Source organism: Salvelinus sp. IW2-2015, linkage group LG13, assembly GCF_002910315.2.
Source record: "Salvelinus sp. IW2-2015 linkage group LG13, ASM291031v2, whole genome shotgun sequence".
NCBI lineage: Eukaryota > Metazoa > Chordata > Actinopteri > Salmoniformes > Salmonidae > Salvelinus > Salvelinus sp. IW2-2015.
In genome coordinates this window covers 27,857,103-27,873,584 of record NC_036853.1, presented here as the reverse complement: position 1 = coordinate 27,873,584, position 16,482 = coordinate 27,857,103, and the positions used below count along the sequence as shown (strand labels likewise).

Here is a 16,482-nt window from a genome sequence, read left to right as displayed (position 1 = left end):
TGTTGGCACAATACAGCATCGCGGCCTCTCGCCCGGCTCGTTGCCTTAGCGAACAGCATCAGGCACTCCCAAACAGCTAGCAAGCATGGAAATGGGATTGGCGAATTTGGACCAATCCCTGACAACTCATACAAAAACGTAGCTACGAAGCTTAACTTTGTAACCTGCTATACTATTTTTGTATCAACGAGAACATCTGATGACCATAAAACACCCTTGGGACTTTCCAATACTTGTTGGCAATACAATGTCACATCGATCTTACTCTGGTAGAGTGAGGAATACCATTTCGCAAAGAGCCAATATGAACACACTGGATTTCAGAAGGGCTGTCCCACAGAAATAAATGTTCTAAGCACAGCATGTGCTTTAAATTTGGGCTCATATCACATAAATATCACAACATACATATTTGATTTTTTAGACATGGTTAACAACTTCCATATTCATGTTTCAAAATAATTGATGTATTTTGATGCCCACATTTACATTACGAGAAAATTAATTGGATTTGTTTTATTGTAATTTTTTTTGTAGAATTCTTGCATAGCGCGTTCATCGCGGGGTCACCTAATTGAGGTACCTTTGCGTGCTGGGGTGTGTCCTCCACTCCACTGATCCAGCTTGACTTTCTTTTGCGCTACCTCTCCTTCCTCCTTAGCTTGCTCAGTGTCTTCATCCTCCTCTGCCTCCACAACTGCTTCCCGCTGGCGCTTTTTCCCAACCTTCAGCTTGCTGTGGCACAGGACAGAGAGGGGAACTGTGAATGTTTTTTTTTATATGTCTCTTGAGACACTAGCTCAAAGTGGTGACCAAAGAATGAATAAATTATTCTATTTGATCATTTAAAAAAAGGGGCAATCTGCAGTAGAAACAACAAAAAGTGTTGGGGAAATGTAACAAATTCATAGACAGAGCTTTGGATGCAAGGACTGACCATCCATGATATCACAAGTATAGTTTAAAATCAGAAGTTTAACCTTTTCTTGCCCAGTGTAATCAACATTTTAAAATGGTTTTTCATTATTATGACCTCCCSACATTATAATCCAAGATGCTGGTAACTAACCCAAGATACACCCCTGGTGTTGCTTCCAAGGGGAGCAAATAAAGCATAGTGGGTAGAACAAGCAAGGATGTGGGAAAAGGGGGCTTTCTAGCATGTATTTGCTGCACATGCAAAGTATGCACAGTAGATACAAGACACTAGTTATTGCACACTACTCCGAAGTGTACAATAACTAAATTCAACCCTTCTAAACACTGCAATTTTTAGAAAAGGGTCAAGTCCACAAAACTTAGTGCCCTCTGTTCGTAACGGATTCTAGTTTTGGGTACAGAAAACTGTATCGAGATCGACTCTTTCAACAATGAGAAAATTTGCAGAAAGTCAACCAAGTTTCATCTACCGCCATCTTCACCCATTTCCCGCCACTGGACATCCTCTCATGGTGGTTGGAAGTTCTAAACGGATGCTTCAGATACAGTGCCTTCAGAAAGCAATCAGACCCCTGGACTTTTTCCACATTTTGTTAGATTACAGCCTTATTAAAAATGTATTATAGTTTTTTTTCCCTCATCAATCTACACACAATACCCCATAATAACAAAGCAACATTTTTTTAAATAAATGTTTGCTAATTATTTAAAATAAAAAGACTGAAATATTACATCCACATAAGTATTCAGACCCTTTACTCAGTACTTTGTTGAAGCACCTTTGGCAGCGATTACAGCCTCGACTCTTCTTGGGTATGACGCTATAAGCTTGGCACACCAGTATTTGGGGAGTTTCTCACATTATTTTCTACAGATCCTCTCAAACTCTGTCAGGTTGGATGAGGAGCGTTGCTGCACAGCTACTTTCAGGTCTCTCCAGAGATGTTCGATCAGGTTTAAGTCCGGGATTTGGCTCGGCCACAAGGACATTCAGAGACTTGTCCCGAAGCCACAAGATTTTTGGGGTGTTCGTATCATTTGATTTACACAACATGCCTACCACTTTTAAGATGCAAAATATTTTTTGTTTTTTATTGTGAAGAATAAGAAAAAAAAACACTTGAGTGTGCCTAACTATTCACCCCCCAAAGTCAATACTTTGTAGAGTCACCTTTTGCAGCAATTACAACTACAAGTCTCTTGTGGTATGTCTCTATAAGCTTGGCACATCTAGGTACTGGGATTTTTTCCCATTCTTCAAGGCAAAACTGATCCAGCTCCTTCAAGTCGGATGGGTTACACTGGTTTACAGCAATCTTTAAGTCATACCACAGATTCTCATTTGGATTGAGATCTGGAATTTGACTAGGCCATTCCAAGACATTTAAATGTTTCCCCTTAAACCACTCGAGTGTTGCTTTAGCAGTATGTTTAGGGTCATTGTCCTGCTGGAAGGTGAACCTCCGTCCCAGTCTCAAATCTCTGGAAGACAAACAGGTTTCCCTCAAGAATTTCCCTGTATTTAGCGCCATCCATCATTCCTTCAATACTGACCAGTTTCCCAGTTCCTACAGATGAAAAACATACCCACAGCATGATGCTGCCACCCCCATGCTTCACTGGGGATGGTGTTCTCAGGGTGATGAGAGGTGTTGGGTTTGCGCCAGACATAGCGTTTTCTTCAATGGCCAAAAGGCTCAATTTTAGTCTCATCTGACCAGAGTACGTTCTTCGATATGTTTGGGGGTCTCTCCCACATGCCTTTTGGTGAACACCAAACGTGTTTGTTTATTTTTTCTTTAAGCAATGGCTTTTTTTCTGGCCACTCTTCCATAAAGCCCAGCTCTGGAGTGTACGGCTTAAAGTGGTCCCTAGGACAGATACTCCAATCTCCGCTGTGGAGCTTTGCAGCTCATTCAGGGTTATCTTTTGTCTCTTTGTTGCCTCTCTGATTAAATGCCCTCCTTGCCTGGTCCGTACGTTTTGGTGGGCGGCCCTCTCTTGGCAGGTTTGTTGTGGTGCCATATTCTTAAAATTTTGTAATAATGGATTTAATGGTGCTCCGTGGGATGTTCAAAGTTTCTGATATTTTTTTAGAACCCAACCCTGATCTGTACTTCACAACTTTGTCGCTGACCTGTTTGGAGAGCTCCTTGGTCTTCATGGTGCTGCTTGATTTGTCGTGCCCCTTGCTTAGTGGTGTTGCAGACTCTGGGGCCTTTCAGAACAGATCATGTGACACTTAAATAAAGTCAACCTGTGTGCAATCTAACTAATTATGTGACTTCTGGAGGTAATTGGTTGCACCATATATTATTTAGAGGCTTCATAGCAAAGGGGGTGAATACATATTTAGACTGGTAGACTTGTTTACGTGCTGCTGTGCGTTTTGTTTCCAACCTTACTTTGCTACCTGCCAACTTTTCGGGTTTTTACTTTTTAATTACCATTTATATTTTTAGTTTTTCCCCTCGCTCGACTTTTTTCTTTCAACTTTTTCACCCCGGACACTTCATCTGGACGTGGTTCGTCAGGACCTCCACCAGCCGAAGCTAAGTAATAACATTAACATGATGCCTTCTAATTGCAGTCGCTGTACTCATAATATACAGGAGAACGATCACCTTACAGCGAGGATAGCTGTGCTGCTAGCCCAGCTTCAGACGCAATCGTTAGGCAAGGGTAATTTAAGTGTAGGAAAGAATGAAACAGCGTCTGTGCCACCAGTAAGTACAGATATTAGTATAAATCCCCTCGCACAGTCCCCGCAGCCGGACAACTTTCTCATGGCTTCTGGAAGGAAATGCTGTAGGAATGCTCAACCGGTGTCGCTCTTTCAGCCGACAGAAACTTTCAACCGGTTCTCCTCATTAAGCAGCGAGTCAGAGTCAGAGGCCGAGCCTTCTCTGGTCTCTACTCCTGCCATTACAAGGTCTAAGACGCTGAAGCCTCCCACCATTAGCTCTGACAAATTGAAAACCCTAGTCATTGGCGACTCCATTACCCGCAGTATTAGACTTAAAACGAATCATCCTTGGAAGCCTGTCTTTCAGACATAAGGAAGTGGATGGCTGCAAATGTTCTACTTTTAAACTCGGACAAAACAGAGATGCTTGTTCTAGGTCCCAAGAAACAAAGAGATCTTCTGTTGAATCTGACAATTAATCTTGATGGTTGTACTGTCATCTCAAATAAAAACTGAAGGACCTCAGCGTTACTCTGGACCCTGATCTCTTTTTWAACAAACACATCAAGACTGTTTCAAGGACAGCTTTTTTCCATCTACGTAACATTGCAAAAATCATTAACTTTGTCCAKAAATTATGCAGAAACATTTATCCATGCTTTTGTCACTTCTAGGTTAGACAACTGCAATGCTCTACTTTCCGGCTACCCGGATAAATCACTAAATAAACTTCAGTTAGTGCTAAACACGGCTGCTAGAATCTTGACTAGAACCAAACAATTTTATCATATTACTCCAGTGCTAGCCTCWCTCCACTGGCTTCCTGTTAAGGCAAGGGCTGGTTTTGCTGCTAACCTACAACGCATTACATGGGCTTGCTCTTACCCATCTTTACGATTTGGTCCTGCCGTACATACCTACACGTACGCTACGGTCACAAGACGCAGGCCTCCTTACTGTCCCTAGCATTTCTAAGCAAACAGCTGGAGGCAGGGCTTTCTCTTATAGAGCTCCATTTTTATGGAATGGTCTGCCTACCCATGTGAGAGACGCAGACTCGGTCTCAACCTTTAAGTCTTTATTGAAGACTCATCTCTTCAGTAGGTCCTATGATTGCGTGTAGTCTGGCCCAGGAGTGTGAAGGTGAACAGAAAGGCAATGGAGCAACGAACCACCCTTGCTGTCCCTGCCTGGCCGGTTCCCCCCTCTTCACTGGGATTCTCTGCCTCTAACCATATTACAGGGGCTGAGTCACTGGCTTACTGGTGCTCTTCCATGCCTTCCTAGGAGGGGTGCGTCACTTGAGTGGGTTGAGTCACTGACGTGATCTTCCTGTCCGGGTTGGCGCCACCCCCCTTGGGTTGTGCCGTGGCGGAGATCTTTATGGGCTATACTCGGCCTTGTCTCAGGATGGTAAGTTGGTGGTTGAAGATATCCCTCTAGTGGTGTGGGGGCTGTGCTTTGGCAAAGTGGGTGGGGTTATATCCTGCCTGTTTGGCCCTGTCCGGGGGTATTGTCGAACGGGGCCACAGTGTCTCCCGACCCCTCCTGTCTAAGCCTCCAGTATTTATACTGCAGTAATTTATGTGCCGGGGGGCTAGGGTCAGTCTTATATCTGGCGTATTTCTCCTGTCTTATCCGGTGTCCTGTGTGAATGTAAGTATGCTCCCTCTCTCTCGGAGGATCTGAGCCGTAGGACCATGCCTCAGGACTACCTGGCCTGACGACTCGTTTCCCCAGTTCACCTGGCCGTGCTGCTGCTCCAGTTCCAACTGTTCTGCCTGCGGCTATGGAACCCTGACCTGTTCACCGGACGTGCTACCTGTCCCAGACCTGCTGTTTTCAACTCTCTAAAGACAGCAGGAGCAATAGAGATACTCTGAATGATCGGCTATGAAAAGCCAACTGACATTTACTCCTGAGGTGCTGACCTGTTGCACCCTCGACAACCACTGTCATTATTATTATTTGACCCTGCTGGTCATCTATGAACATTATAACAGAACATGGCCAAGATGTTCAAATCTCCACCCGGCACAGCCAGAAGAGGACTGGCCACCCCTCATAGCCTGGTTCCTCTCTAGGTTTCTTCCTAGGTTCTGGCCTTTCTAGGGAGTTTTTCCTAGCCACCGTGCTTCTACACCTGCATTGCTTGCTGTTTTAGGCTGGGTTTCTGTACAGCACTTTGTGATATCAGCTGATGTAAGAAAAGCTTTATAAATACATTTGATTGATGTCCACACCACTTTCCGTTTTATATTTTTTTAAACAAGTTATTTTTTCATTTCACCAATTTGGACTATTTTATATATGTCGATTACATGACATCCAAATTAAAATCCAGTTAAATTACAGGTTGTAATGCAGCAAAATAGGAAAAACAGCAAGGGGGATGAATACTTTTGCAAGGTACTGTACTTTGCTCCGTTCATCTTTTCCTCGATCCTGACTAGTCTCCCAGTCCCTGCCACTGAAAAACATTACCATAGCATGATGCTGCCACCACCATGCTTCATCGTAGGGATGGTGCCAGGTTTCCTCCAGACGTGACGCTTGGCATTAAGGCCAAAGAGTTCAATCTTGGTTTCATCAGACCAGAGAATCTTGTGCCTCGATACAATCTTGTCTCGGAGCTCTACGGACAATTCCTTCGACCTCATGGCTTGGTTTTCGCTCTGACATGCACTGTCAACTGTGGGACCTTATAGACAGGTCTGTGTCTTTCCAAATCATGTCCAATCAATTGAATTTACCACAAGTGTACTCTAGTTGTAGAAACATCAAGGATGATCAATGGAAACAGGATGCATCTGAGCTCAATCGAGTCTCATTGCGAAGAGTATGAATACTTACGTAAATAAGGTATTGCTATTTTTATTTTAACTTTTAGCTTTGTCATTATGGGGTATTGTGTGTAGATTGATGAGGAAATTGTTTTATTTAATCTAGTTTAGAATCAGGCTGCAAAGTAACAAAATGTAGAAAAAGTCAAGGCATCGGAATACTTTCCAAAGGCACTGTATATACATCCGGCGAGACATCTGGCTCACTTCTACATTAATGTGGATGCTACCCTGATCACAGAGAATCCTAAATGACTTGTGAATAATGACTGAAAAAGTTAGAGGGTCAAAGGGCATACCCCCAAGACATGCTAACCTCTCACCAGTACCAATAACAGAGGAGGTTAGCATGCAGGGTTGGTGATTAACACCTGCCAAATGAGGGTAGATTTTGTCATTGGTGGGTAAGAATGTATATTTCACCAGCCACATTGGCAGGTGGCCACACAGTATTTGGGAACAGTTTTTTTWTTATTATCCAAAGCCCACCTGTCGAATTGACAAGAAAGAAAACTTAAGTATGACTTTCTCCTCATGTTTCTTGGCCATTTAAATATTTCGTTCACATGCTATTTTGGTTTTCAATGGTAATTTGAGTTTGCTGCAACATTCTGCTGTGTAACCTGTGTAATTATCATAATGTTTAATCAGCTTCTTGATATGCCAAACCTGGCAGGTAGAAGGATTATCTTGGCAAAGGAAAAATGCTCCCTAACAGGGATGTAAACAAATTGGTGCTCACAATTTGAAAGAAATAAACTTTGTGTATGGAACATTTCTGGGATCTCTTCTCACATGATGCGTTTATATTTTTGTTCAGTGTAAATTGTCTTAACAGACACGGTTCACAAAAATAAAATGAAATTAAGCAATATACCCCTTTATTTATTAGTAATACGTTTTTTGTTTTTGAAACAATAGAAAGCATGCTCATCTGTTTTTGTGATTTTGGGGTGTAATTATGGAGAAAAAAAATACTTGTTGGTAAAAAATGGCTGGTACATTTAAGTGGCTGGTACATTTAAAAAAACATATATTTTTTTTTTTTTTATCTACCTCCCACAGTGGCTGGTGGACCAAAAAATGATTCCCACCCTGTTAACATGTGTTATCTTTGACCATCTAACTTTCTCACAAATCATTCAGGATTATTCGTAATCATTTTTTACAATAAAAGTGACTCCAAAATGACAAAGCATTATTTACCATTCATTTCTACTGGGAACAAAATTATCAAAACAACTGAAACGAACTGCCAATGCATCCAACAAGTGTGTAGGATCACAAGCTTGATATAGTCATTGCGTGCTAGGAATATGGGACCAAATACTAAGCTTTTGACTACTTTATTTATAAGTATCTTTAGGTGCCAATAATATTGACCCCTACCTTTAAGGGAAAAAAGTATACTTGTATATAGTAATACTATATTTTCAAAGAAGCGTGGATCATCATCATTATTTGAAACGTATAGGTTAATAGGCCATATCTGTTTATGGTCCAATGACATTTTAAAATCATCCATCTACCTTGAGGACCTGTTTAGACAATTTGTACATTTGGATCAAAATTACTGTTTATTAATATTATCACACCTTTTGAATTTCTTTGCCCAGGGAAAAAATATTTCATCCCCCAGTCCTTTTTCCACACAACTTCACCTAAAATTGTTGAATGAGTTTCCTGTAAACAATATAAATTATATTCCTTCTCTTTTAGCCAGGTAAATACTGATCGTCTTTTCTTATCTGCTAAGCCATTACAATTATAACTGGCTAATACTTATTTCACCATTTACCATAATGAAATACAAGTTTCAAATCTATTTATCATCATATATATATTTGTAAACTCATCATTAAAAAGTACCATAGTGATTGAGTGTCCATATAGCTATACCATGATATGTGCATTGCTACTAAGTAACTGGGTTGTCATCCCAGTGACTGGCACACCAACCCCGACCCCCCAGATCCCATCGCCCCCGAGAGACCAGGACCCATCCTTCGAAAAGAACACACAGTGCCACCCACAGAACAGAAGCAGATCAGCCGCCAAAAGCATTTCCATCGCTCTCACCTCGATTTGTATTATATAACTATTAAAAAAATATGTATAAAAAAAATCCTTCTCACTTTAATTTCCATAATTAACAATTAATATTTGTAATAATGTAGGTAGTTCATGCAAAGGATTGCTACCTCTTACCTGTATTGCCATTACAACATTTACATTTTGGCAAGCAATTATTATTTTAGCGAACAATTATTGTGAATCATCCTATATTGTCCCTAACATCTTTACTACCTAGCAAGTTATGGGACACACACCCTTTCCCCCACAAACTGTTTTTTTATTTATTTTTATTTTTTAAATGCACATTGTATTTTCGCTGGGCGCGGATATCAACTCCAGGGGTTTAAGCTATACCATCTGGAAATAACAAACATGACAGGGTAAGTGAGAACAGTAAAGTACAGACCTCGTCTCCTCCTGAGCAGTGGTGCCTGTGGTATCCTCCTCCTGGTCAGGGGCCTCGCTGGGGCTTGGACCCTCCTTTCCAGGCTCCCCTGTCTTCTCTCCCGTCAGGAACTCAGCAGCCTCTGGCGTGGGCTTGGAGTGGTCAATAGGAATGTTGTCCTTCCCTGCCTTCCATGCCTTGTAGCGATCTGGTTGGAACTTCCTCACAAACACATCCATGGAGATCTTCACCATGTCTTTACGGCATGAGCACTGGGAGAGATAGGACAGGGATTGGCCATGAGAATATAATACAATAAATGCCACTTACCAGACTCTTAGCCAAGGCAACTTACAGTAAGTGAGTGAATGCATGGATTTTTTTGTATGTGATCCTTGCTGGAGTTAAACCCATAACCTTGCCTTTGCTAGTGCCATGCTTTTACCAACCACACATCACACACACACACACAACCATATGACCTGGAATCACTCATTCAAAGTGTTAATTCATTTAGCTGTACATACCAGTGTGGCTATTTTGCCATAATCGATCCATCGCTGTGTGGCAAAGTTAGTGGACTCTGCACAGTTGAAGCCGTGGTTGAAACCAGCATGGTAGCCAAAAGGGAAGGTCACTATGAACTGGCCTGCCTCCTGGGTGATCTAAACACACACAACAAGTCAGACCACTGATCTAAAGAGGTGGACACTAGGGTTGGGTGATGTCAATCTTTGTCCTATAGTGATTAAGTGCACACAAACAGGGATATACGATGGTATCGGCCCCTATTGGCCAACCCCCCCAAAAAGAACCGCTAGTGTTCACATGAAGCACATGAAGATCCATTTACTTAAGTATTCACACCCCTTTGCTATGACACTCCAAATTGAGCTCAGGTGCATCCAATTTCCTTTGATCATTCTTGAGATGTTTCTACAGTTTGATTGGAGTACACCTGTGGACAATTCAATTGTTTGGACATGATTTTGAAAGAAACACACCTGTCTATTTAAGGTCCCACAGTCGACAGTGCAAAGTCCAAAGAACTATCCGTACATCTCAGAGATAGAATTGTGATGAGGCATATATCTGGCGACGGGTAGAAAACATTTCTAGAGTGATGAAAGTTTGGGAAATTAAAAAAATATGGAACTACCTATAGAGCTGGCCGTCCGACCAAACTGAGAAACCGGGTAAGGACATTGGTCAGGTAGGTGACCAAGAACCCAATAACCACTGACAGAATTAGAGAGTTTATTGGCCAAGACTGGAGAACCTGCCAGAAGGACAACAGTCTCTATAGCACTTCACCAATCTGGGCTTTATTGGAGAGTGGTCAGACAGAAGCCACTCCTGAGAAAATGGAACATGATAGCACGCCTGGAGTTTGTAAAAAGACACGTGAAAGACGGAGCATATGGCAAAATATTTTGTAGTCTGGTGAGACAAAGATTACTCTTTGGCCTGAATGCAAATCGCTATGGCTGGTGAAAACCAGGCATAGCTCATCACCAATCTAACACCATCCCTACCGTGAAGCATGGTGATGGCAGCATCATGCTATGGAGATGCTTTTCAGCGAGAGGGACTGGGTGACTGGTAAAGATAGAGGGAACAATGAATGGAGCCAAATCTTTAATGAGAACCTGCTTCAGAGTACAAACAACCTTAGACTGGGGCAAAGATTTACATTCCAACAGGACAATGACCCTAAGCCATGCTGAAATGGAATGTGAATGTCCTTGAGTGGCCCAACCATAGCCCAGACTAGAATCTCATTGAAAATCTGCCGAAAGACTTAAACACAGATGTGCAAAGCTGATACAGGCATACCTAAGAGGACTCAAAGCTGTAATCGCCGCCAAAGGTGCTTCTACAAAGTATTGACTCAGGGGGTGAATACTTATGTAAATTAGATTTCTGCATTTCATTTTCAATACATTAGCAAAAATGTTCATGTTCTCTTTGTCAATATGGGCTATTGTGTGTAGATGGATGAGAATCTACTTAATCAATTTTGAATTCAGGCTGTAATGCAAAAAAAATTGGAATAAGTCAAGGGGTATGAAAACTTTCTGAAGACACTGTCATTCAAAATAAAGCTGTGATAGATAATCGCCTATAGACTGACTTTCACAATTGTTCCCCTTTTAAAACTGCAGCTTTAGCACATGTAAACATAATTATAATAGCTTATTTGGGAAACCCTGAAGTTTAACTTGTCTTAATGATTTTGATAGGCTATTTTAATTACTAGGATTTGTTCACAATGGCAAGGAGGAGTGATGCATGCATCATTTATTGTATAATAGACTAAGCTTGGCTCAACTGTAAGGCTAATTTAAAACTACTTGTTTGATTTTGCTATTGTTCGTTTTACCTCTCATTATTACCTTAGGCCCATCTTGTTTTTAGATTCAAAAACATCATAAAACTTTGAGCCTAGAACTCTGTTAGATTAATTCATTGTTTGATCATGAAGTAGTGCGGCAGGAGAAAGCAAGCATGCATAAAAAGTAATATTCATATAAAATGGAGAGAAAATGCAAAATTTGACTTAGACACCGGAGTGTCAGGCTATACGGACCAGATAATCAAACATTGAGAGAGAAAAATAAAACTCCTAACCAGACATTTTGCGCTGCTTTGGTGAAAATCGCTCTGTCTACATTCTCTTGCATTCTGTAKATTTTTTATAACATTTATTGAAATAGGTTACGCAGGTTACGCAGCCTACAGCAAAGGAATAGGCCACGGCATGGTCCTGCTGTGGGCTGCTCAGTCAGCGCTTTACTGCGTGGCGCCAATCAAGTTGAAATAGGCTATACGCTGTCTGTCACGTCACAATGTCATCACCAACGACAACGGCTGTCAAGCATCTTCGATATCCAATACTATCGTAATAATCGCCCAGCCCAAGTGGACACACATACAATACTACTATTGAAAACAATATTACTTTTACTCCTACTGCCAAAACAGTCAAATCATCCCACTGTAACAACCTACAGTATACCCCAAAAAATGTTGGTCAGTAAAGCTGATTGTATTATGCCATTGAAAGAGAGGTCACCTTCTCAAATGGTATGCCGTATTTCTTCAGGATGGAGGGTGAGATTAGAGTCATCTTGTGCCGCAGGAAAGCTTCACAGCTCTGAGCACTCCCAGGGAAAAACCCTACATGAGAAGAAGTCAATTATGTTAAGAATTCTGCTGACTACTCTCTGGACATAGAACATATTGATACACAATAAGGAAATTCCTTTTCAAGTACCTTTAGCGAGACGCTCCAGTCTCTTGCCATGTTCAGGGGGAACAACATACCTGTAGAGAGATAAGAGCAACAATGTAAGTGGTAGTCAAGATGCTATGTGTTAGGTAAGTAAATAATAAGCTTTGTCCTAGCCAGAGCGGCCCATAGGGTAGGAGCCGATCTCCTTTTGCTGTAGTATGAAGCAGCTTGATGTACAAATACACCTCCTGGACAGGACGCTAGTGTTGGGTGTTACGTATAATAATAACAACCCACACACGTTTCATTTGTAAACTGTAAAATCGACATCCAGTAAATATCTACTGGTATAACTTCACTGCACTGAACCTTCTGTTTGTTTTTCTACCTATGCAAAATAAATAAAACWAAACTTTACCAGGACTTGGGCTCTCCAAAGTGAAGGTAGTTGATGCTGTAGAGATCCATGTCTTCAGTGTGCCAGGCGAAGGTACTCTTCCACATGCCAAAATACAGGTAAGGAGTGTTTACCCCTTTGATCTTGATCCCACTCTCCCTCTCAACAGTGTCCAGGATAGTGTTCAGATGACCAATGTTCCACTCTGTCACGTCCTAGGGGAGATAGAGCAGAGACGATGTTGTTAAAGGCCCAGCGCGGTTGAGGTTGGAAAAATACTGTGAAAATGATGATAAGAGCTGTTTGTGTAAGAGCTGTTTGAAAAGGCAGCCTGAAATGTAAGCCTGTTGTGGTGGGATGGAGTTTTGGCCTGCTGGTGACATCACCTGGCGTTAAATTTGTTAATAGACCAATAAGAGTTCCAATCCAATAACAGCAGTTTTCAGTTTCGCTCCCCACTCAGACCACTCCCAGACAATCCTAGAAGAATTCTTGCTTGAGAAATTGCTCTTTGCTGAGAAGCTATTTGTTTTCAATTAAAATGGTCACAAGAAAACAATCAGTTGTACAGTCACAAGATACTTAATTGTTACCCAGAAATGATTTGATATTGAGACAAAAACGGACGTTTTGGAACTTTAAGGGTGAGGACATTGACATTTAAACAGAAGGCTGTGGGTTCAAATCCGAAGTGGAGCCAAATGGAGGGCTGATGTTTGGAGAATACATTGGTAAAGTAAAAGCTTGTTTAATGACAGTGAATGGTCTATTGAAATAGAATTAGAACATGAAATGGTCATGGAATGAGATGGAATCACTCACTGGATCATAGAGTGTTCCGTTGACATCCGCTCCATAGAGAGGGGGGTTAAAAGTCAGGTTCTTCCAAAACTTTCTCTCCAGCTCATCAAAATCCACATATCGGGGGTTACAGAACCTACAACAAAGGTAACAGAAGATAACTAAACAAGTAGGGCTGTATATATTTCCTTTTCAAGACGATTCGATACTGATCTAGATACATGCCATGGGCTCCAATACAGGAACGATTTGGTGCGACTCGGTTTGATTAAAGAACYAATCGACGCAATTCGGTTCGATGCACTAACATTTGCTGCATAAACATTCATTTTCCATTTTAAATTCAAATCTGCTGATTGAGCTTGTGTGACTGTAGGTCTATGGTGTAAACTTGGGTGGTATATCATAAAACGGTGTAGGATGGTTTTTCAATATTGTCAACACCATTTCTTGGAAGTTTTTCCAATACATTTTAATATTTGTAGCTACTTTAAGTTAATACCTGCAGTCAACTTCTGCAATACTTAGATGTTAGGTTCTAATTATCAGTAAGAACTCAAGACACTATGAAAGCTCAAACCAAGTTTATTCTTCTCAAAGGATCAAACAGCTGAACAGACGACATATTCACACAAGCACTGATATTTAACCCTTTCTCCAATGCGGAGTCTCCTCCTACACATCTGAACAGCCATCTCTGTTGCTAGAGGGAACTTTAGTGATACCTGTTCTTCCTCACTTCATTTGACCTGACCTCTGCCCCAAAGTGCTCACTCCTCCAACTCACGGCTGTCATGGTGACTGGTACCAGACTGTCTCTTCTCCCAGAAAATCCCTGATGGCTAACAACAAATCCTGACAAAGTAAACATTACCCTCTCTCCCTCAGTGACATGAATACTTTTATTTCATATTCTCAGAACCCAACAGAGAAAAAGCAGATTGTGTTCTTAATTTCACCTATCACATTACGAAGTTCCCCAGAGCAGTTGAGCCAGTCACGTGTTTGTTTGTAAATAGCATAACGGGAGAAAGCAGGAGCTGGTGAGTCCATAGCGTTCTATAACTATCGGCAAGTCTCTGTTGTGCGACGCACAGGAGGTGATGAAGTTACACTTGTATGAAATTCAATAGCTAAATGTTTGCCATAAGATAATGGATTTCTGCCAGAAGTTAAAAAAAGCTCTGGAGGAGATGCGTACAGTTGCCATTTCCCCCCCCCCTTTGCTACCTACTAGCGGTTTTTCCTCCTCCATTCTCACCCTCTGCTCTGTGTACACAGAAGAGCATTCATCACAACTTTGTTGATTTGCAATTTTTTTTTCCTCGCTCACTTTTGCTTGGAAATGTCCTAACTCACCAAACATGACATTCAGTAGCTACTAGCTATGCTTGCATAGTTTTGAGCTGGCTTTGCAATTAGTTATGTTCGCTTTCGCTCGTTACCGTTTAGCTAAACGCTGTCTATGTAATGTTACTATTAGTTTGTGCTAATTTTGTTAGCATTCTGGTAATAGAGGCCCAGTGGGATGCTCTAACTTTGACGCCCCTTGTGGTCCATGCCGGTAATACCGTAAATCCAGGGATGAGGAGGACGGTATGACGATATGAAAATCTGGATATGGCCCAAGCCTACTTTGGCGTATGTACTATGTAGCAGTGCTGAGCCATTAACTGATATGCAATTAACTCATCTTTACTAGCTCAAACACAATCTGCAATGTATCATTATTTATAATTTACAAATAAAATAAAAATACACACTGCATTCAGAAAGTATTCATACCCCTAGACTTTTCCACATTTTGTTACGTTAAATCTTTTTTCTAAAATGGATAGAAGAAAAAGTCCTCAAACACAACACCCCATATTGATAAAGCGAGAACAAGTCAATATATTTCCTAATTTACTAAAAACATACCTTATTTACGTAAGTATTCAGACCCTTTGCTATGCGACTCGAAATTGAGCTCAGGGTCCACCGGTGGTAAATCCAATTGATTGGACATGATTTGGAAAGGCACACGCKCGTCTACATATTGTCCCACAATTGCATGTTGGAGCAAAAACCAAGCCATGAGGTCGAAGGAATTGTCCGTAGAGCTCCGAGACAGGATTGTGTCAGCACAAATCTAGTGAAGGTACCAAAACAAATGTCTGCAGCATTGAAGGTCCCCAAGAACACAGTGGCCTCCATCATTCTTAAACGGAAGACATTTGGAACCACCAAGACTCTTGCTAGAGCTGGCCGCACAGCCAAACTGAGCAATTTGGGGAGAAGGGCCATGGTCAGGGATGTGACCAAGAACCTGATGGTCACRGACAGAGCTCCAGACTTCTGTGGATATGGGAGAACCTTCCAGAAGGACAACCATCTCTGCAGTACTCCACCAAATCAGGCCTGTACGGTAGAGTGGCCAGACGGAAGCCACTCCTCAGTAAAAGGCAAATGACAGCCTGCTTGGAGTTTGACAAAAGGCACCTACAGGACACGAGAAACAAGATTCTCTGGTCTGATGAAACCAAGACTGAACTCTTTGGCATGAATGCCAAGCATCACGTCTGGAGGAAACTTGGCACCATCCCTATGCTGAAGCATGGGTGGCAGCATCATGCTGTGGGGATGTTTTTCAGTGGCAGGGACTGGGAGACTGGTCAGGATCGAATGAAAGATGAACGGAGCAAAGTACAGAGAGATCCTTGATGAAAATCTGCTCCAGAGCGCTCAGGACCTCAGACTGGGGCGAAGGTTCACCTTCCAACAGGACAACGACCCTAAGCACACAGCCAAGACAATGCAGGAGAATCTTCGGGACAAGTCTCTGAATGTCATCGAGTGGCCCTGCCAGAGCCCGGACTTGAACCCAATCAAACATCTCTGGAGAAACCTTTAAAATAGCTGTGCAGCAACGCTCCCCATCCAACCTGACCGAGCTTGAGAGGATTGGGAGAAACTCCCCAAATATAGTTGGGCCAGCATMTTTTTTCTTTATTTCACCTTTATTTAACCAGGTAGGCCAGTTGAGAACAAGTTCTCATTTATAACTGACCTGGCCAAGATAAAGCAAAGCAGTGCAACAAAACAACAGATTTACACATAAACAAACGTACAGTCAATAAC

The 16,482-nt window shown here is 41.7% G+C and overlaps 1 protein-coding gene across 4 annotated transcripts in view; it reads right to left on the bottom strand.

Annotated features, from left to right (window-relative positions):
• The window catches only part of LOC111972383 (lysine-specific demethylase 4A), a 64,135-nt gene that overhangs the window by 32,252 nt on the left and 15,401 nt on the right, over positions 1 to 16,482 (bottom strand). For all 4 annotated transcript variants that reach the window (XM_023999430.2, XM_023999432.2, XM_023999431.2 and 1 more), the window contains 7 exons: positions 13,384 to 13,498; positions 12,583 to 12,776; positions 12,207 to 12,256; positions 12,006 to 12,109; positions 9,457 to 9,594; positions 8,951 to 9,201; positions 584 to 735 (listed from right to left, as the gene is read on the bottom strand). In XM_023999430.2, coding sequence (XP_023855198.1) covers positions 584 to 735; positions 8,951 to 9,201; positions 9,457 to 9,594; positions 12,006 to 12,109; positions 12,207 to 12,256; positions 12,583 to 12,776; positions 13,384 to 13,498 — 1,004 coding nt within the window. The remainder of the gene's footprint in view (positions 1 to 583; positions 736 to 8,950; positions 9,202 to 9,456; positions 9,595 to 12,005; positions 12,110 to 12,206; positions 12,257 to 12,582; positions 12,777 to 13,383; positions 13,499 to 16,482) is intronic.